General features: G+C 38.9%; 1 protein-coding gene across 1 annotated transcript in view; it reads left to right on the top strand.

The window, feature by feature from the left end:
* The window catches only part of CLVS2 (clavesin 2), a 60428-nt gene that overhangs the window by 10303 nt on the left and 27831 nt on the right, over window positions 1–22294 (top strand). Inside the window, exon 2 of the mRNA XM_064649633.1 lies at window positions 1217–1391. Within this exon, the coding sequence (XP_064505703.1) occupies window positions 1217–1391 (175 nt within the window). The remainder of the gene's footprint in view (window positions 1–1216; window positions 1392–22294) is intronic.

Genomic DNA, 22294 nt, shown 5'->3' with positions numbered 1-22294 from the left:
CCACTTTCACAGTAAAGAATTTCTTTCAAATATCTGGTCTAAACATACTTTTTTCCGCTTAAAGCCATTCTCCCTTGTTTTATTACTACATGCCCTTGTAAAAAATGTTAATTAAAAAAATACTTATGTATAAAACATAGTTAGCCCAGGAAAAAAAATCAAAAGTTAAACTACAACTTTAATATATCTTTAAAAAGCCCAGATAATTCTGTTGTTTCGCCTTATTTTAAAAAAATCCAATAAACTAAACTACCAGTTGATTAATAACTCTATTATATGGCAGTCTAAAGATGACATTACTTGCATATATTTAAGCTATTCAGCGACTCTGTTAGGTGGCTTAGCTTCCAAAAAAGAAAGATTACACTCAGCAGGACTTAGCAATATATAGTTATATCTTCTTTTATAAAGTCATTGATCTAAAAAAAGTTTATGTATGTAAAAGTTTATATATGTAAAACATACTGTAGGGGGCATCTTTTAAACCCAAGTTTAATACAGACAATGCTTGAACTGACGAATACTATGTTCCAGACTTTCTTCTGTAACCACAAAATTTGGGTATACAAAGTACTTAGTACTCTGGAAGCAGTTAAGTGACTCTTAAAAGGTTGCTGTTGCCCTTACCCAGAAACACCTCAAAGCCCTAGTGTGTTACTTTCTGCTTTCAAGATCCTTGAAAAATTAGCCTTCTGTAGTTGTGGATTTAAGATAAAACATTACACAGAGAGAGGGATAAGGGGAACATGTGGAAATCCCTTTTTTAGCTGATAATTTTGTAGGAGCTGTTATTCAGTTGGAAAAATATAGAAGGAATCTTTGGGTCTAGGCTTCTGGTATTAGAATCAGGTTTTGGTATCATTATGATTTTACAAAAATACAATTTGCATAGAAATGCTTGTACAGGTGTAATAAAATGTAAATATACTAAAGCAGCTTAGGAGACTACAGAAAAGTTCAAATTTGCTTTTGATGTGTTGTATTCTTGTAGTTTGTTCTGGCTGGCTGATGGTCTAGATGTACATAATCCTGCTCCAGAAGATAAGCTCAACTAATTAAGCTTTTGAGGCTTTCTGAGCTTTATGTACCAATGACTTCTGAGGATACATTTGCTCTCCTTTGATTTAAACTTTCGACAAGGGGAGAATGCTCAGAACTTCTCCACCTCTGTGGTTGTTGCTCCTTTCCTAACAGAATCTCCCCTTCACATTCTCAGGTACACGCTGGTGGATATTTTGCGCGCCATACTTCTTTCTTTAGAAGCCATGATAGAAGACCCCGAGCTTCAAGTGAATGGATTTGTTTTGATTATAGACTGGAGCAACTTCACCTTCAAGCAGGCCTCCAAACTCACACCAAGCATGCTTAGATTAGCCATAGAGGGCCTTCAGGTAACATTATTCTTTTCTTTTCATAATTCTCCTTCATTTTGCAGTTCATTACAAATCTAGGTGGCTAAAAAACCCAAAAATCCAAGAACTGAATAGCAAGGCTATTAACACCTTAAGGTATGGGTGAACAGGCAAGCTACTGTGGCACAAGGTAAAGAATGAACTCAGTCAGCTAACTGCAGTAACTCCTGATGTGTAGGCTCCCTCTTTCCTATAAATAAGAGGAAACTTTTTGGTCTTTATTCCGAAGTGACTGGCTTCCCATAAATTCAGACGGTACCTTCTGCAGCAGCAAGTTAGAAGTAATCAGTTATTCATTAGCACAGTGCTAATGAAATATGGGTTGCTGCTGCCACGCCAGGTTGCTTTTATTTCATTGATTCCTTTGGAGACAGGCGCTACATAATTTGTCAAGAAAGTGTGGGGCCCTGTGATCAGACAGTTAGCTGGGGCTATTTATTTACTCAAAGTTCAGCATGTGCTCGACTCTTTTTCTGGGTCAAAATTAATCTGAGAAGCAGCTTCTGGGACTGAGTATACAGTGATTTAAATTTCTTTCAGCTCTTTGCAAATGCACTTTATATAGCGCAGGCACATTGGTGGAAAGGATACTACATAACTCTTCGTCTGTCTCCTAAGATATTTTATGCTTATTAAAATGAAAAACTAACATTGTCAAGGTGGTAGTTTTCTGCGCAAGCTTGAGTTGATGTCTTAAAAATACCTGTAATTCACTCCCGTGGCAGTGTGCCTCACTTCTACAAGGACAAATATTCCTTTTCTATGATTTTTCTATCATTTATACGTTTTTATTACTCACAAAGCAAAATAACAGCCTTATTTTTGAACTTTTCTTTTTGAAGAAACTTGCATAGCAGTAGTATGGAGTTTTGATCTAACTGATGAAATGGCTTAACCAGTATTCAGCCTGCTGTTGCACCAGAAGGGTAGTGGCAGTCATGAGACAAAGATGTCAATTTTCATTTTGTTGTGTTTTCTTATGCAAGAGTATGATTCTAATGTCTAACTACATTAGAAGGCAGCAGTGTGATCTGTGTTCTAGTACTGCTGCATTTCCTTTTATTGCTTTCAAAGTTGTTTTCTTTTTTGTGCTTTTTTTTCAAAGTTAGTCATTGTTTTCTGGTTTAGAACATGAATAAATGCTTTAGGAGTCTTTGTTTTCAAATGGTGGTGTTTCTTCTTGGGCATTACTCGGAGATGGTTATTTTGTAGAGGGTTGCAGTGGATAACTGCATGTGAAAATATGACGGATGACCTACCAAACTTCAGGTAGGCTCTGCATTCTCTTACTGTTGATTGGTTCATGACTGAACTGGGGAGGAGTCCTTTGGCTTACTCAGTTTACCCATGCCCCCAGCTCTGTATGTTCAAGTATCCCAAGTCTGATGGTGGCCAGCACCCACAGCAACAGTTTGTGCCCACTGTCTTCAGTTCTGCTGATTCCAGAGATGGAAAAGTGGGCATGAAATACTCCAGAAGAGAGAAGGAGAAGGCATTGAAATGGCAAATGAGAATTAAACTGTTCTAATGCTCGAGGAATCTATCCTAATCTATGACAAGTATTGTTACCTGTCATAGATTAGGACATGTACTTTTACAAAGTAAAAGTACTTTTACAGGGCCTTTTGCAACAAGTATTTTGAAGAAATCAATTAGTTGGGCTCTCACAATGCAGTGATCAATTTTCTGTGGAGAACCACTGGAGGAATGAGGGCTACCGTTCTTAGGGTATCAAAATTGATTGACTCTCTAGTGATCCCTTCCCAGTAGTTATACTACTTGAGGGGTTGTTTATATTTAGGTTCCTCTCCTCTCCGACCCTCCCCTCCCCTCTCCCCTTCCCCTCCCGCTTCTTTCCTTTCCCTTTCCTTTTTCTTTTCTTTTCTCTTACACATTTTTCTGTGTAAAGATATGTTAGAATCAATGGGAAGGCCTAAAGACAATTGTACTGAGCATCTTGGAGGGAGAAACGCACTTCAAAAAAACCTGTGATCAGGAAGGAATTAAGAGGAAAGCATGGTGGAAAGGTGGTACGAGAGACCCTGGGCAAGGTATGGGTCTGTTTGCACATTCTTGCAAGTTTCCTTGCCTCAAATGTTATATTCCTTTACCTTCAACAGGGACTGCCTTTTCTTTTATTTTGGAGAAAAATGTGTAGCAGAAAACATCATTCTGAATGATGTCAAAGTAAAAAGTGCTTAATCAGGCAATATGAAAAAGTATAAGTACAACTCACACACACTATTTATTTATGACCTTCATAAATACTCTCTGTTTAATCAGAGAAATAAAATTTACTTTGTCTTATAAGATTTAACAGGGCTCAAGATGCTGAACTTTACCATTTGGAGAATTTAAATATTTGTGTTGCTTGGGTGAAAAGGGACAGTGAAAGTGGGATTAGTGACGGCTGAATTTGATGTTAATCAAATCCGTTTGCCTCCTGAATGAAATCTACTAAATTTGCATTATATTTGTTTAGCTTCCATGGTGAGGAGAATACTCAATATATTATGTACCAAAGACATTACAAGCTATGGCATTTTTGGGCTTTTCACTACGGCGTATTGTTTAGGAAATTGCTTTTGAAATTAAGATAAGTAAATATATAAAGTTTTCTATTGAAGATGAGTTCTGCTATATGCTTTACCTGCATATGTATGTTAAATGGGAGTATGAGAAGAATCATACCCAAAACTTATTCATAAATTAGAAAAACTCTTCTTACATAGTTGTCTTCAGGAAAAAGAGACGTTTGGCCATGGAATTTTTTATGTTATGGGACAATGATTTTCTGTAATCTGATGTGAATTTACAGCATATCCATCACAACAGTGTTGTACCAAATAATTGGTTCAGTGTAGGTCAGTGCTGATTTTTAGATGAAATGGTTTTGCTAGCCAAGGAGAAAAAACTTGATGTGGAGGTTAAGGCGCTTGGCTGGGACTCTTGATGCTCCAATCCTAGCTCATACACTGGCTGTGCGCTTTGGGAAAAAAGGAACAATACTCTTCCCTGCAGACGCTTGTGGCTACAGCATTTATGTTGCTTCTCATCAGCGAGAAGGAGGATTTGCACTTAGAGCTCCTACACCTTCCCTAGTGAAGAATAAGAAACAAGTGCAATGTGTAATACTCTCTATATTCTGAGAAGGATCTGTCTACATTAGGTGCCTAGGAGTATCTAATTGCTTAGAGCTGTGAACCCTGAGCAGAAGGAAAAGTTTTTGAAAGCTGAGACTGAAATCCAGGCCTTGACTTTAGCACTTTGTGTTGGCTCTCCCCAGCATGCTCAGTGTGTGGATGTTTGTGAATTCCAGTCTTTAGGTGCCCACTTCTCCCCATTCATTGGTTTCTGTAGCCAAGCAATAATGTCGGGCTCATGAAGAAGCTCATGTTGCTCAGCAAATGGGTTCTGAAAGCAGGGAGTGTTACAGCACTGTGTGTTTCAATACCCAAGTGCCCTGAATATGTGCCTTTCAAAAACTTAACAAAATTTTGCCTCTTTAACCAGCAAGAGGTTGCACTCTCTGTGCTTCAGCTGCATTTCCCACAGAAAGTGAACACTTGAGAGCTCAGAAGAAAACCAGTCCTAACTTTCCATAGACGGTGATGAACTCTGAGCTCCTACCACACAAAATTGACAGCTTGATGTTATGGTCTGATAAATAGCTGTATAAAAATATCATCTCAATACAGGATGTTGTTCAAAAAAGCAGATCAAATGCAAAGAATTGTAAGGAATTGAATAGAGAGCAGGGAACACAGTGAAGTCACTACAAAAATCTATGCCATCGCTTCCATCTTGAATGTTGGGGTGGCTTCTATTTTTATGTCTCAGAAAGACTATTGTAGAAATGAAGAAGGACAAAAACCCCCCAAAAAGTGTGGGCTGGTTTCTGTATGAGGAACAAATAAGTTGGCTGGGATTCATCTAGGTGGAAGAAGAAAAACTGTAGAGGGAAAGTACAGGAATCTATAAAGCAAACCATAGAGTCACAGGATAATTCGGGTTGGAGAAGACCTCAGGAGATCAGCAAATCCTACTTCCTGCTTAAAGCAGGGTCCCTAATGAGGTGAGATCAGGACACAAACAAGATCATGGGTGGACTGTAGATGTTATTTGTTATCTCCATTTTAAGAAATTGGCATCATCAGGACATACTAGGAAGAGGACTGTCTCTTTCTAAAACATGGTAATTCTTTGTACAATATCTGGGTAATTTGTGGTACTCTATGCATTGGGAAATGCTGGGTACTTAAGGTTTAGTCGTGTTTAGAGAAAAGCTTAAGTTTGTGAAAGAGAAATTAACTGAGGATTTCTAAATATGTAAAAACAGCATCAAAGTTCAGAATTCCTTGGGCTGCACATAGCTGGAAATGAGGTGAATGCTGAGTGGAAATAATCACATATGCTATCCAAGTTGTAGCTACTCTAGGCTCTTATTTTTTGCCTCTGTTAAGGGCTAGGAGGACTTTTAGTGTGACATAATTAAATCAAGAGTATATTTCACCCCTTCTCCCTTTTTAAAACCTTCATTTTACTGCTCCTGGCACTCCCATGGCCCCTTCTGCCAAATCACCAAGCTGAGAACACTTGGGCAGAAGGAGGGAGGAGGTTGTGGCTATGATTATTTTCTTTCTGATAATATTTTTTTTTTATATAAGCCTTATCTGGGCTTCTCCCTGCCACCCCCGCCCACCCAAGTATCAGGACAAGTGTTGTTTTCAGAAAGCAGGTAAAAACAGTTTCAAAGACAGAAAATTCAATTTGAAATGATATTGAAAGTTGGGGCTATTATTAACTCTGACAGACAGCTTTGGGGTAATTATAAGTGAGTTTTGCAAAATGGGACATTGTGAGTATTCATGAGGCACTTCAACTGATTCGCTAATATTTAATATTTTAAAACCTGGACCACTAACTGCTTCTTAAAGACTTGATTTCTATTAGTGCATAATAGTAGTTGCAGGCATGACAGATTTTTTTTTTTTCAGGTTGTCACTCGGGCAGGCTGTACCTCGAAATGCTTTGCAAAAGTGCGTAGCTATTGGTAGCTGAATGTGAATGCTTTTCCTCTAGTTAAAAAGCTGGTGAAAAAGAGATGATACACATTTAAACTGGCAGCTGAACATATGTGGATAGTCAGCATTGTTGCAGAAGACAGAAGACTTTTTCTTCTGGGGTGAGGGTGTTTGCAGGAAGAAACAGCGATAGTATTGTGGGGGACAAGGCAGGTCTTTGACTGTGTCTTTTTGTTTTGTAACAGAGGAAGGCTTCATAGGCTAAAACAAACTCACTACTGCAAACATGAAAGGAAACCAGAAAGTAAATGAAGACAACATGCTTGCAGCTACTATTACTGTCGAAAACATCTTTTACACAGCCGTTAGTATGAGTATCCCCAGCCAGATTTGCTGCAGCAGTGTAAGGTGGAAGTACCAAACACCAGACCATGCGCAGTCTGGTGATGAAAGTGACAGGACGTCCTACTCCCTTTTTCTCTAAGCGTGAACTCCATCGGTATCTTACTGGGAATCTTGCCTGAACATCAGGGTTAGTTAAATGAGCGCAGAGAGTGCTTAAATTTCGCCACTTAGTTCTGGACTACATCTATGCAACCAGCAGGTTGCAGTGTCAAGATCCTAAGACAGGAATGTCTAAAACTAAAGATACTTCTGAAAATGGTATTTTGACTTCATATAATTTCATGTTCACGTGCTCTGTGCTGTGCATGATTGTCAATAATGAGCTTAAGGAACAGTTAGTCCTAGCAATGAGCATCAGTGAGCAGCAAGTCACAAAATAGAACTTTGGATGTTTTTGCATCCAAACTTTAAACCATAAAGCCCACTCATTCAGCGCTTGAGTTTTCCACCAGTTTTTGAGAACAGAGTCCTGACATTTCACACAGTGCTTGGGGGAATATTAAAAAGTAGCAGACTCAAGCCTTTGATGGGAGTATCTTCTGCTTTCAGGAGGTCTAGTAAATCATGTAGCTGCTTTCATTCATTTTTTTTCATTAAAGAATTAAGTTGTTTGTAAATGCTAGAGTCCGCTGAGCCCAGAACCTCCTAGAGAACCGAAGGATGTGCTTGTAAACAGCGCAATTTCATACCAGTGCAACTCGTGTTCTGTAGCAACAGCAGCAGAATGGGATATTTTTCCTAGGAACTTGTTAGTTTGCAAGAGTTTGCTTACATTTGGTCTTCTCTACTTGTAAAATGGCCATCAAAAAGGTTTACCATCAATTTAATGTAGAAACAGGGTGAACTGGAGGTGATATTTCTAACTTCTCACCTGCTGTCTGGATTGGCTTAACCTGCCGGGTAAGAAAGAACTTGATGACCATAGCTCAAATTCAGATACAAACAGGCATGTTTGTATAGACATAATCATTAGTCACTGTGGTCCCAGCTATTAACCTGTTACCTGAAGACAGAAGAATCAATTTCCTTGCTAGATTCTTTTATGATGCTCATTAAAAAAAAAAGTTGAATGCCTTTGGAGTGTTAATATATTTATTCTCACAAACATATTTTTAAGACAAGAGGATACCATCCTTTTTTTTTCTTTTTCTTTTTTTTCCCCTCAGCTGAGAGCTATTCCACTAAAAGATTACTATTAAAAATATCTTCTAACTTGGGGTGCCCACTGTGACAGGTCATGGTCTGATTTTCAGTCACTTTTTATACATTTAGAGTCCAGCTGCCATTAATTTTTGATCAGGAGGATTCAAGACTTTAGAAGTCTTCATCCTGAGCCCCCAAGCCAGGAGTCTGAATTTTAGCATGGCTAAATTAGGAGCTTCTCATTACATGCTCTTTGAATGTAGATAATGCCATGTAGGCTGCTGCCTCTCAAACAAATGATAAAAAGCAGTAAACCGAACTCTTCTTTTATCCTCAGAAATTCTGCTTAGTGCAAACTGCAAGGAAGCTTAATGGAGTTAAATATCCACCCTCCAAACACTGCCACTGGAGCTAGCGGAGTATCTGCCTGCAGTAGGTTGTCATCCTCCGTGTGAACCCACACAAGAAAGACAGAGGGCACTTTGCCAGTGTTTTGCAGATATTTGCTGTAAGCAAGGCGTGATTAGTTGTGGGGAGCTTGGCTTTTGATCAGGCACTTTGATCTAACTGGCACAGGCTCTTCTGCTGGTTCCTCCTCCCATTTTTGCTCTGAGCAGCCTTTGCCACTGCCCTACTGCTTCTCCGGTTCCTCATTCCACTCCTACTAACATTGTCTTACTTTGTACTAGTCTTCACTGATGTGGGTTTTTTTGTCTCACTGTTCTGATGGCATCCTCCGAAACCTCAGTCACCGTAGATGACTGCATGGCATGTTAAGTTCATCTTAGGCTCCTTAGGAGATCTTAGCCTTTTTTGGTCTCACTGGCCAAGTGCTCTCCACATCTGGTGTCTAATCAGCTTCAAATCTCTTTTTAACCAGTGGTCCCATTACTCTTTGTATCATTCAGGAAAGCAGCATTGGAGAGTGCGGCCTGATCTATTCACATACCGAGTAAGTCTTATAGCCACGAGACTGTTAAGGAAACTGTCCTTTTAGTTCCTCGGACTGGAGCTGGTCTAGTTGCCATACATAACTCAGTGCTCATGGAGCCAGGTAGGAGAAATTGGGAGCTTCCAAGCATGTAGTGGAATTACATGGCATGATCTGGAAAAATAAGAATTTTTTTATATCTGAAGTTTTCTTCTACTCAACAAAGTAGACATGCTTAGTGTAGGAAACAATGAAAATGCTCATAGTTGACATTTTCCATCAGTTCTGTCAACAGTGAAAAACATCCAAATGAAATTATTGCATCTTAAGAGAAAGAAGACAGAGAAGATTCTTTTTGTGTGTGCAGACTGCTTCTTTCTTGAGCTTTTACCAAATGCTAACCACTTTTCTGTTTTATTTCTTTTTATCAGGAAACTGAATCTGTCTGTTAAATAAAGATAGACTAAATTGCTCTGATTAAGCTGAAGAACTAAAATGATACTAAGGTGGCACCAACATGAGAAAAGACGGACTTGTAGCACAAACTCAATTAACTCACTGTGATTGACTTCCTGTTGTCTCTGGTAGGCCACAGTTCAACAATTATAAGGTTATGACCATTCCTCAGCTTCAAAATATCTATTTATTTTTGGAAGTGATTTTTCTTAGCCAAGATCGAAATATTCCTTCAGTATTTTAAGGTCGTGAAGGGAATAAATACTAGTCTTCCTTGTAAGGTCACTCAGAAATAAAGCTAATTTGTTGTAAATTGTAATGCTTGAGACAGAAGACATGTTTTAAGATCGTAGTTCACCTTCCTGCTAATGCAAGATTATCCTGTGCATTATATTTTCTACAGCTTCGCACAGTTTAATTTAAAAGTTTGAAAGCAGGCCTGGCACATTTTTCGGAAACCTTTCTACAACTTCTTGCTCTTCAGATTACTTGGCATTAATCCTAATTTTTCTATTTCAAAATGTCAACTCCTATAAAACCCTTTGCTATTTCACCGTGTGCTGTTGGGTCCAAAGCAGGAATTGGTGTGTGACTCACAGTAACCCATAGAAAGGAATTGTTTGATGGAGTACTTTCGACAACAGCAGTGATTTGGAATCAGGACCTTGAGATGTTGTTCTTCTTGTGTTTGGCACTGGCAATGGTGAGATGTGAAAATCGGTGGGATCCTCTTTATTTGGAGGGACTAAATTTAGGTTTTTTTAATAGTGTCCAAATTACCTATGTTGTCAATCCATTTTGTATATACATCTTTCAGGTTTCCCTCATAAGGATACGCTGGATCATTTTTCGAATGATTTTCTGAAACCAGTCTAACCTTTGTTTTCCATGATGCTATTAAATCCTCCGTGATCTTATTAGGCTGTGCACAGTTGGCTTTATATTGGTGTCTTCAGCACATACTGCCCGTGCACATAGTGCCTGTGATACCAGCTAAGCCTTCTGTGCTCATTTCCCAAAACAATACAGTGTCATCTTTTTTTTTTCTTATGTGTTTTAGTAGGCCTAACTGTTTAAATAAGTGCTGCATGGCTGGTGATTTAAAGTAGTTCAGGAACTGGAAGTTCAGATTTATAACAAATAAAGAAAATTATATTTCTTAAGAAAAAATTAATTATGAACTCTTTCTAAAACATCATAGTTCAATCCTCTCAGAAAGCATTTCTGCAGTCATTACCTTCCTATTTTGCAAAGATCAGAATGAGTTCTTAAAAAACATCTCTTTTTATTATGTGGAATATGAAAATAGTGCTTGTAATCTTTTCCAGTGTCTTCTATAATAAAAAGGATTGAGCACTAATGTTTTGTTTACACATAATGAACATCCAAACATGAATATGGACTGAAATCTGAGGTGGCTAAACATATTGTCCTATTTTTGAAAAATTGGGTTTGCATTCAATCAGAAGAAATTAATATCACTCCAGCACCTGACACTGAGTAAGTCTCATGTTAGCATCTCCCCCAGAACAGTTCTGGCTATGCCGAGGTGCTTGCTTGTTTTACCTTTTATGTGGGTTACCTTTTATGTTGTCCCTCACAGATTAGGCTTCAGCTATAAAATATGTATTCAGCTCCCTTATTTTATAGGACTAACTCCAATAACACACAGTGCCATTGGAAAATGCAATCCTTAACCAGTGATTAAAGATTGTGTTTTCAAATGTGTTTGTTATTTTCTCGCTCTTTTTAGTTGGTTCTTAACGATCTCGTATAGCTATAAGAATCTTTTGGGGTAGGGCTTTCTTTCTGAGAAGAACTGGTTTTCAACCCTTTGCCACTTCCACCATTGTAAACATTTTCTGGAAGGAGAAAGTGGTTCTGCTGTGATTCAGGAGAGGGCATCCATAAAGATATATTTAAACTGCAGTTTTGATTAATTCTTACCTGATATTGCACTGAACGTACCTTATTACCTGTAAAAGCTTCTGAGTTTGTTGGGACATACCCACATCTCAAGCTAACCCACATCTCAAGCTAATCTATTTGACTGAAAGTATAATTTAGAGCACTGCATCTTCTGGCTGAAAACCACCATGCAAAGTAAAGAATACAGGGCAAATCATCAAGTACTGGTAGTCCTCCAGCAGTCTTTTCAGAAGGTCTTCTCAAGGTACAGCCAGTCCTATGAAGTCTGCAATGAATCTTTCAGATCTTCACACAAAACCCCCATAGATTATTCTCCAGACGCCAGTGAATCCATGTAGTAACACTGGATATGTTCAGTAATTCAAGTGCAGTAGTTATAAACTCAGCTTTTGCAGCAGGGATTTTCAACCTGCAGAAGAACCTATGGTGAAAATGTAGCTTCATTTTGGGAGGAAGACAGAAAAGATTTTGAAGGATACTGCTTAACAGAGGAGAAAAGAGGACACAAAGCATGTTAAAAGAAGACAACATAGTTATGAAAAGGCAGAAGAAGGACCTAAAAGTTGCCCTTTGCATTAGATTTTGAAACGTTTCAAAGTAGATAATTACATTTCCTGTTTTATGGCTGTTATCAATGTAATTGAGTAAAATATCATCTCTAAAACAAATTTTTTAAAAGCTATACTGGCATACCATTAGAAAATAAAGATTAACATTTTTAATATCATAGCTGTCACATGTCTGCAATAATTAACCTATATGATAGCACCAGATTTTATCATTACCCTCTAGTTTTAGTCAGTGAGCACACTACCATTACATGGTGTCTTTGACAGGCACCAGGTATGCCTTGGGACTGTGTTCTTGAATCCTTACTTCGCTTTCCAGAAGAACTATGTGGGTTAGCTGCATACCTCCTGCAATGATTCCTTTTCAGGGGATGCAGTAGAATAGTTATGATTGATGAGGGCTTATGTATTAGTGAGGAGCTGGCTGAGCCTCTTAACCACATATTTTCTCGCCCTTTATCTTTTGGGGTTTTAGAGATGCAGAATTGCAAGCGAGGTTTTACATATGTTTTGGGCATTAGTTGAGATCCATTGAGTCATGCTTTTCAAAGCATTTTGTTAGGAATATTGAGCAATTGATTTTCCCTGGAAAACCTGAGGACATCTTCATACTATTTCTATCAGTATGATCCAGTTCTGTTCTCCACAGAAATTCAGCAGGAGTGCAATTTAATGAGACCAGTGAAAGGAATCTGACTGCTCTATTTATAGCACACTAATTGATGAGGGTAGCCACAATAGGAGGAAACCAGAGAAAATCAATGCAGTATCAAATGAAAGAAGCACATAAGCCTTTAAAGAGAGCTGCATGAAAGCCAGTTACGAATGAAGCCATTTGAAGATCCATGATTACATCTTGGACCATGTGTGTTCTTACTTTAAGTTGTAGGAATGAAATCAAACTAAGCAGCATTCCAAAATGCAAGGAAAGCCTTACTATATTTTTTCTTCTTCATCCTGTTGTTATTCTGTCCCATTAGATCTTCTTGATGAATTGTTTTCCTTTCATATGGTGACTGTAAACATCTTCTTTTAGGAGCTTCCCTTTGACGACCTTACCTTTTTTCTGTAATGATCTCTGATGCCCCTCCCTGAGGATGGCAGCCACACTCTGTACCAGAACTGCAGAGCGCCTTGGCTGTGTGTCCAGGACTCAGGCACAGTTCCAGGTCTCACGGCTTTCACTTAAATACAGGGAGAAGATGGTCTGTCTACCTCCATTCTCATTCCTGTCATCCAAATACTTCTAATCTTAAAGCGTAACTATGCGTACTCATTGCAAGTGTTTCTTAAAGCTGTGTAATGGACCTTTGCTTCTTCCTCTAATTGCATTTTTTCCTCATAAAATCTGCTAAAGTCCTGAACAACTCCCCATTTTCTATCCCTGAGTGTTAAGGTTTTGTGGCAGATATTCTCTTTAATGGAGGTATCTCTGTGCTATGGGTTGACTACCCACCAGTACACTGCTTTTGGGTTGCAACAAACTACCATAAAGGCATTTTAGCAGTAATTTGCCTCAGAAAAAGCTGAAAGGAGAACAGATGTACATGAAGTGTACACTTTGGTGATTTTGAATATGCTTTTTGTTCTTGTGTTTGTACATACGCAAAAGTTTTACTTACCTCTTCTCAAAAGGATGGCAAACACGCCAAGGGTTACAGGCAAAGCTGTCTAAGGTGGTAATGTGTGTCTCCTTTCCTTCAGTGCTTAAATGTGCTTGCAATTCAATAAAAATCCTGCTTTATTTTACAGCATGTGAAATGCAGCACTTAGGTTCACTTTCTGGGGAAGAATGTATGTACTTTTTTTTCAGTAGGATAATTAAAGGCATGGCATCATGAAGTAGATGCTGCTGAATGGAAAGGGAGTAAATATGAACTGTTAGTTTCTGTGGGCTAAATTTATGTAACACCAAAAGCTAAGCATATTAATGGTGCTACATTTTTTGTTCATTCAGTTTTGAGCATACGTAGTGGCATGGAGTTGTGGCTTAATTAGCTAGATGAATAATGTCAGAAATATTGTCAATTATCAATATGGTCTTCATCTTTCTTTAAGCCCCAACTGGGAATCCAGTTCCCAGTGACATCAGCAGTTGCCGTGGTGAACTTTCATAAGCTAGTCTTTAATCTTTCATTAAATCACAGGCTAGGAAAGCAGACATGAGGACTTAGATGAAAAAAACGTGCATCTGCCGCACTGATGTCTTCCCCGAAAAATAGAAAAGACATGCATCTGTGTTTTTTGAAAGAAAAAAAGATAATTTGCTGCATTGGTGAGCACATTCTCAGCCACTTGTATTGTCTAAGCAACACCATGAAAAAAGAATTTGCAGAATGTAAACAGAGATGAGATGTGTAGGGCTTGAGAGCAGCTGAAATCAAATATGACACTAGGGACTGAATATGATGAATGACTCAGCTCTGTTATCCATGGGGTTTGAGGATGGAGGTAAGGGTAGCAAGTTTAGCATCTCTTCTTCTAGCTATACTGGGCTTTAGCTGAACATTTTTCAGAGCAACAGGCTGCAATTTTAAGTTGTTGTACGGGAGGGCACTGGAAAAAACTCCATGTGAGCTACCAGCACAGAGTTGATGGTTAAACTCACACTCAGGCTGACACATGGGGACAAAAAGAATGGGACAGAGGGTAGACTACTTTGGGGCCCATGTGAAGCAGGGTGGGTCTTCTGAGAAACAACTCAGGGTTGGGAGGGCAAATAGAAACTGACTGACAAGCTCCCAAGTGTTTGGTGTACTGAGCTGAGACTGGAGAAGTAGAAGTATCTGTGTCACTATTAAGGGACATACAGGTAGAATGTAAAACTTTCATTGTTGAACAGCTCCTCAAAATAGCAGTTTGGGTCTATATGTAACTGTCTCATTCTGTGCTATTTTGTCTAATAAGAGAAAATGCTTCTTCCCCAAGAAGCTTAACGTGCTTACAGCATGACATCGCTGTATCTCTAAGAATCATCATAATAGCTGTTGTTGGCACACACCTTCTCAGCAGTTTGTTTCTGCCCGGGTCTTGGTCTACCAATGCAAAGCTCTTTCCCCTCTTTCTTTGTCCTAAATCAGCCCTGGCTGCTATAATGGGGAGCCAGTGCTTCTTTGTGTTTGTTCACTCAATGACTGTTTTGGGGAAAAGAAGTACAACTGCAATTTAATATTTTTTTCCCTAGAGTAGAAATGGGAAATCAGAATTTTACACTTCGGAAATGGAAAAAAAAATTAAACAGGCAATAGAGAACAGAATTACAACTGCTTTGTTCTGTTTGGCATTAATTGAAAAAACGGAAAAGCAGAATCTGGGGGATCTGATTTGTTGGGGTTTTTTTTACAGATTTTAAGGTTGGGATTGACTTCCTTTAAAGTTATGAAGTCTTGCTCACAAATCTTTTATGCTTTCCCTGAGGCTTTTTATTCCTGGAAAGGTTTTTGACAATTTTAAGTTAGCCAGAAGAAGTACACTAAGCTGTAATTTATGTTGCCAAGCATTATGTCCCAAGGCCCTGCCTTCTCACACAGAGGAGCACACTGGTGAAACTGCAGAATAGAATTATCTTTGCTCAGGTCGCAAAAAGAGAAGTTGTCTGTGAAAGCACCCTGTCATGTTTTCCTACTAGCACCAAGTTCACACTTATGCCCTTGAAAAATACCATTTGTGTGGATGACAGACTGTCACAAGGCTGGGACATAGGTTATTGCTGTGAGATGAAAGCCTTTTGGCGTTCTTCTGAGTCACTGGCACCATCTGTCCCTCTTCCTGAGGTAAGGCCGGATGGAGTGAGTGGAGCCCTGGCATGCTGTTCAGCACTTTTATTTGGCATTCCTGAACTTGCATCAGTCATGGTCTGATGGGAAGGTTGGTGTAGGATAACTTGTTTGTTCCATGTTCTGCAGTGAACCCCAGGCATAATCTGCTTTGATTCACATATTGTATTGCAGGAGACACGTTTTGCTGCAAAGCAGATGGTTTCAAAATGAATGTTTTTGCTATTAGTGCACTGTTTTGGGCCAGGTGCTGCTTGCTTCTCACCCCTCCTTGTTCAGAACTTTGATTTTCTTTTCAACACACAATAAAAACTTAGAAGGAATTCAGTCAGGATTCACATAGAGCACAATTCTGGTCACCCAAATAGTGTCAGCCTGGTTTCCTTCTCTCTGCTTTTATTTGGTGGACAACATGCTCCTGTCCTTTCTCTCTTGGGTTTCATCCTTTCAATATGGACTGAAATTCACAGCCCTGGGCTCATCAAACCCATATTGATTAAAAAAACCCGAACCCTTAGATAAAATAACTTTTAGGCAACACAAAGCATGGCAGTAGGCTATTAAAAATAAAGGGGTCGGGTTCCCCACAACAGTGTATGTGGAAAGACATGGTAAGTGTTGATCTTGCAGTGGAAGCCATGGCGTTAGAGGAGAACAGGACTTTACAGATAAACCCAAGGCTGTGAGTTTATTAGCTGAGTGCTTTATGAGGATCACTGCAACACTCGAGAAAATAAAAACTGAGTATATTTTTTAGTGCTGTTAGTGAGCTTTCAGACAAGTAGAAATGTCAGATGAAGCTTGGCAGTGGATGACACAAGTTGAAGTTATGTGCATTTCGCCGCAGGAATGACACTGAAATGCACATATGAAAAGGGAATTCTTGAGGGTTGATGTTCAGTGTGAAGTGAACAAGGAGTAAGAGCTGAAGTCTGTGGGATGGTGAAAGGTGACCCATAGCATTGGAACCTGGAGAAGACAGTTTGCATGGAACAGCGAGACTAGAGAAGGCAGAGAAGATGGTTAATGCAGCAACTGAGAGCATTCTGTTTCTTCAGTATTAACTGTAAAATAGAGGTGGGATGAACAGCAAGTTATTTTAGAGTGAAGTGTACTGTAATGCATTTATATGTTAAAGAAAAGGAGCAGGGAGGGTGAAAATAGGATCTGTCACTGCAAGAAAATGTCATCAGGAATAGAATTAGAGGAGTTCATGCTGGAAGTCAAATTTCCATGTTGTTTCCCAGGTAACAAGTGAGTGTGTTGATGGTGGGAGAGGTCCAGGCTGTGGAGTTGGACTTGGCAGTAGTGGTTCATGTTTGTGTGTACCATTTGTTTTCCCCTCATTTTCAGAGTCCTAAAATAGATCTAATTTCCCTTAATGTTACATAACAGTGAGTCAAACCCAGCTTTTAAACATCTTTAATTAGGTTTAACAATCAGATTTCTAGTTAAGACATTTAAGGTGATGAACACCGGCCTCTATCCTTGCAGAAAATGTTCAGAGGTTGCCTGCAGTGAGTGTGCAGGTGACTTTCATCAAAACTGATCCAAACCACATTTCCTCTTGAGCTACACAGGGTGCTCCAGTGCAGGAGGTCCAAACTTTCCCATCCATGAGGCTGGTGTCTTTCTGTGTCTTTATATTTTCTCTTCCCTTATGCCCATCTGCAGGCTCGTGCAAGCTCTAGTGCAGCCTCCTGCGCTTCCAGAGCCCTGCAGCTTTGGAGAGCTGGCAGCGGTCGCCTGCCCATGGAGATCATCAGAGTTGGTGTCAATTTGATGTGGATTTAAACAAAGCTAGGCCTGCCAGGTTGGACAGAGAGTTACTTGCTTGAATTTCAAAATTTTGACTTCTGGTTTGATTCTTGCTTCAGGCATTATTTCAGATCTCTCATTTGAAGAGAAAATATCATCTCTACCTGGCTGGGAGCCATGTCCAGGGCAATGCAGTATAGTCCTCGCTGGGAATACTTTTCATCTGCAGCAGTGGTAGATAATGCACATAGTTGTGCACATGCTCTGATACTAAATAGTATCTGTACTTGTTATTGCTTTGTGCATGTGCTGAAAAACACATGGCAGTAGTATGATAGATATGGATCAGGGAAGAACCATCTCTTGTGTGGACTGTATAATATAAACTATATACAGCCTGCTAATCATGTAACAGTGCTTCTATTTTATAAACTTCATGCTCTAATGGAATGCATATTGCAAGGTTTTTGCACTGATGCTGGGTTATATTAATCTGTGAACTTGTTTAACGATAGTGTTGTAGAAAAGATAATTTATTTTTGTGTGAACTCATCTATTTACTTTATTGTCAAAAAAACCCAACACAATGAGGAAGAGCTTTATTCCGAAGGTATAAAATACTTGCAAATTGATTTTTTTTTTGAAATGCAAAACCATGCAAAGGTCTTGATCACATTATTTATTTACTATGAATTCAGCTTCTCTGTTAGCCTAGCTCCTATTCCCATTGGGGCTGTGCTGTTTACGCTGCTGATGATAGGGAATAAGTTATTTTTATTATATTCTTATGGAGCCTCTTTTACAGAAAAGCATTCAGTAGACAGTAATAGAGAACTGTTTCCAGACAGGTACATTGTTTGAAAATGGAATATCTCATAGCCCAGATGCGTTACTCTGTAAAACCATCAGAAATAGCTATTATCATCAACATATTATTTACTTTGGATTTATTAGTTTTGTACTCAGAGTGGGCTTGATTATCATCTGATGCAGAGTCCAGTTCCTCAGAGGCAGTGAGTTAAGTTACTGTAGCTGAGGTTCTCCAAAACCCCTGCGTGCTCTCACCCAGTCTGCTGGTCAGTGAGCACTGGTGTCCGTCACTTGTGAGTGATATTCAGATCTGGGCTCTTCTCCCTCACTTTTCCCGTGTACCAAGGTTGTTATTGATCCCAGCCTTTTAAGGTTTAAACCCTCGAGTTACCTGCTGAGTAATAGGTATGGGAATATGGCAGAACTTACTCAATTACAGAACAGTTACCTTAAAAACAAATGATGGTACATTGCTCAGTGCCATTGAAAAGGAACTGTGATGCTGAAGACCTGATGGCTAAGAAAGTAATAATTACACATATTTTACTTGGAGAATTATTTATATCTTGCAGCCATTTCTAGTCACCATTTCAAACTGTACGGAATATGGACAGCAGAAGTTTCAACAGATAGGATATGAACAGAAGCATTTGTGTGACACTAATTTTTGTAAAAAAGGCTACTCTGTAGAAGACACTGCAGTGGATGAAAACAGCTCTCAGGACTCCTTAATATGTATTTACGCAACAGACCTCATAGTGCTTGAGTAGCCACTCTGTTTAATTAATGGTATTTAAAAGGTTTATTCTGTGTAAAGCCTACATTTGAAAGTGAATATATTTCTTTTGTATGAGGCATAATAATTTAAAATTACTTCATGTTTTCCTGAGTTTCTTGCTGTTTTATAATGGGAAACTGCCAGTGGAGAACTCTCTAAGAGAGTGTAACTATTTACTAAAAAAATAGACATGCCCAGGGCTGCTCCCTCCTGCTGTAGTGGCTATGTCCTGACTATTAATATTTTTGTTAACCTAAACAGATTGCTACGTCCAAAGAGCATCTTGGAAACAATGCTTGATTTGTGTTTGCTTTCCTAATGGTTTGGGAGAGGGATAGGTGGCTATGACTTACTCTGACAGTTTCACGGTATAGATAATTGAGTTTCTCCTCCATAGATGTTTCTGGGTGCTGATTTCTGGGTTTCTAATTGTGCAGTATAGATGCTGCTTGGGATTTTGTAGAATATTATTTTGTGTATCTTGGTGTTTTTAATGGTATGTTTTACTAGGGAAAGGCCTGTCTCTGTAGTCAGAGATGATGGAGTATAACTGATATGATAACGTAGCGCAAGTCCACAGTGAGTCCCAATGAGTGAGCTGTATGTGAAGAACATTGCTTTGGAGATCTTTGCACTCACCCTTGCGGGCTGGTGTTGCAGGACTGGAATGTCACGGAGTTAGTTGAGCTCATCAGGCCTACTTGCTATTAACTCTTACTTATCTTCTCAGTGTTAAACATTCGTAGTATTGACACAATCACATCTTGCAGCAAAGTGGTCGTGTTTTTCAGTTCTTGGTGACGCTTTGAGGCAGTTGATTGCTGCTGTAAAAATGCTTATGTCAGTTGAAAGTATATACAGAATTTAGACAGGCAGAATGAGATTCTTCAAGTTGTTGTTTGACTAAGACATTGAGGTTAATGCATCTACTTCTACAGTGGCACCATGGGACTTTATACAACAGAAGTGGTCGGGACTCTTAGTTGATTTTTTCTGCTGAAAGCTGGCAGCTTCAGTGAGCACACCAACTGTTCAGTTGTGCTGGAACTGAGGGGCAGAGTTGAGCCAGAGGAGAGGAACCAGTTACTGAAGTGCCAACCACTGGACAGCTCTGTTGTGTCCACCAGAAGGTTAAACCTGCATGGCCTCATTTTGCGGGTGAGGTCTGTCACAGTCACAGGATTGGGCGATGAAGTATGCAGCACTGTGGCAGCTCAAAATAACAAAGCAATCTGTTTGAATGCTGAGGGTGTCTTTGGACACACAAGATAGTGCCTGTCTGATATTTATTTCATTACATAACTCTTCATATCAGATCTGCATGAAATTCAATTTCTGATCCTGGTGTAAGCTTGCATTTTGTGTGATCACAGCAAATAACAGAATGGAATCCATGAGTATAGGTTCAAGATGCTGCATTCCTATGCGCAAAAACAAGGCCACTGTAGTTCTTTTAAAAATTTAAACAGAAACATTATAACCTTTTGACCCTACAGCCTTTCTAGGAAGAATCACAGATTTTCCATAAAGACTAAATTAAAATATTTATGTAAAATGTCTGCTTTTTAGATTTTTTTTTATTTCCATAGAAAAGTATCAAATGAGTCAAAACTGAAATGTTTCATTTTGGCAAAGCTGCCAGTATTGAGTGGAGCATTCAGACGCTTTACATCCCCATTTACCTCTAGGCTGTGTCTGTTCCTATCTCCAGGAAAGACTAGTGTGCACTGTAGGAAAAAATATTTCAGCCAAATAACATTGTCTTTGTAAGGAAATGAAACCTTAGAGCACTCAAACTACAGCTTCTAGGTCAGCAGCAAAAGCTAGCAAGCATTTTGAGATAATTTCCCCCCTCCTCCCCCAGAAGGTAGATACCTTCTTCCCCTCCATCCAGTGAACTTAAATTCTAAGGTGTAGCCTTTGCATTTTGTATACTGGCAGATTTAGCTGTTGCATTCTTGTCACAGAACACTTAAATATTCATGCTGCTTTTAATTTTAGTGCTGAAAGACTGTAGTGGATATGATGATGCAGGAATTTGGGTTCAGAAAATGGAAGACTTTTTAATGTTTCGGCTACATGTCAAGATTTATCAGCCGGACTCCAAAATGAGCAAAGCTGACTGGAGTACTGCTTTAAATTATTTATTTCAGTAAATACACAGCCAGGATCTTTGAATGGCTAAGCATACAGCTGGTTTCTGATATCTAGAATGGGGCTTGAAGTGTTGTTTATTCAGAATGAGAACAGGTATTCTAGATATAGAGTACTGCATTTGACACATATATACACATCAGCAGATTTCTTTGCCTGATTTGCCAAAAATTAGGGTAACAAAGAAACATGTTAAAAATGATATCATGGTTATTCCAGGTGGGATTTATTACATTTAAGGGAATTTAAATGAATTATCTGTGTATTTCTTATTTCCCTGTGTGCTGGCAGTAGGCAGCCCCTCTCTCCATTGCCAGCATCTGACACGCTAATTGGTCCCTTGCTTGATCTGTTTTCCTTTTTGTTTATGTATAGCTAATTCTAGTGCTTTCCCTTTTTAATATGGTAACATCAAATTTGCTCAAGGTCTGTGAACTAATGTGGATTAAAAGTCAAGCAGCAGCAGCTCTAATACATAATTGATCTACCAGTAGGGCACAAAGAACTGATTCTGGTTCCTAGATAGAAAATGCCTTCCTTTTTTTTTTTCCCTATGCTGATAGTCTGAGCTTTTAAATCTGTTTTAATTTAAAGTAAATAGGCTACTGGAAACTAACAAATTATCCATATTAATAAATTATTTAAGAGATGAATTTGATGTTAGAGGCATAATGATTTTTAGACACAAGCACACATACACTCTATTTGACATGTTCCTTTAGATTTCAATGCAGTTCTGTTCATGGGCAATTGAAAATATCCTATGTCTAGCAAATGTATATTTTGGGTCTGTATTTGTCTCTTTCTGTGACCCAGCATCTGTTAGTACTTAACAGAAGATTTTGATTGCTTAAACTATTTCTACAGGTGCAAGAGCTTTGAGACATTGCCTCCAGATACCCTCAACAACAGCATCCCTTTGTGAATGGACAGGCTGTAAAAAGCCATGTCTGCTTACATTAACATTGGCACTGATTTTGCTTCAGCTTGTCATATGTCGCTTTTCTTAGTTACTGAGGAATGACTCTTGACTGTTCAGTTAAGCAGAAGTAGAAGGGTTTAAGGTTTAATGTTAATGTTTAATGTTAATAATGTGTAATATTCTCACTGAAGTGAGGAGTTTCGTATTTTCAGGCTCCTTTTGAGGTA

This window comes from Pseudopipra pipra, chromosome 3, assembly GCF_036250125.1.
Source record: "Pseudopipra pipra isolate bDixPip1 chromosome 3, bDixPip1.hap1, whole genome shotgun sequence".
Taxonomy (NCBI): Eukaryota; Metazoa; Chordata; class Aves; order Passeriformes; family Pipridae; genus Pseudopipra; species Pseudopipra pipra.
Note: the sequence above shows the minus strand (reverse complement) of the source record. Positions and strands in the feature narration are given on the sequence as shown.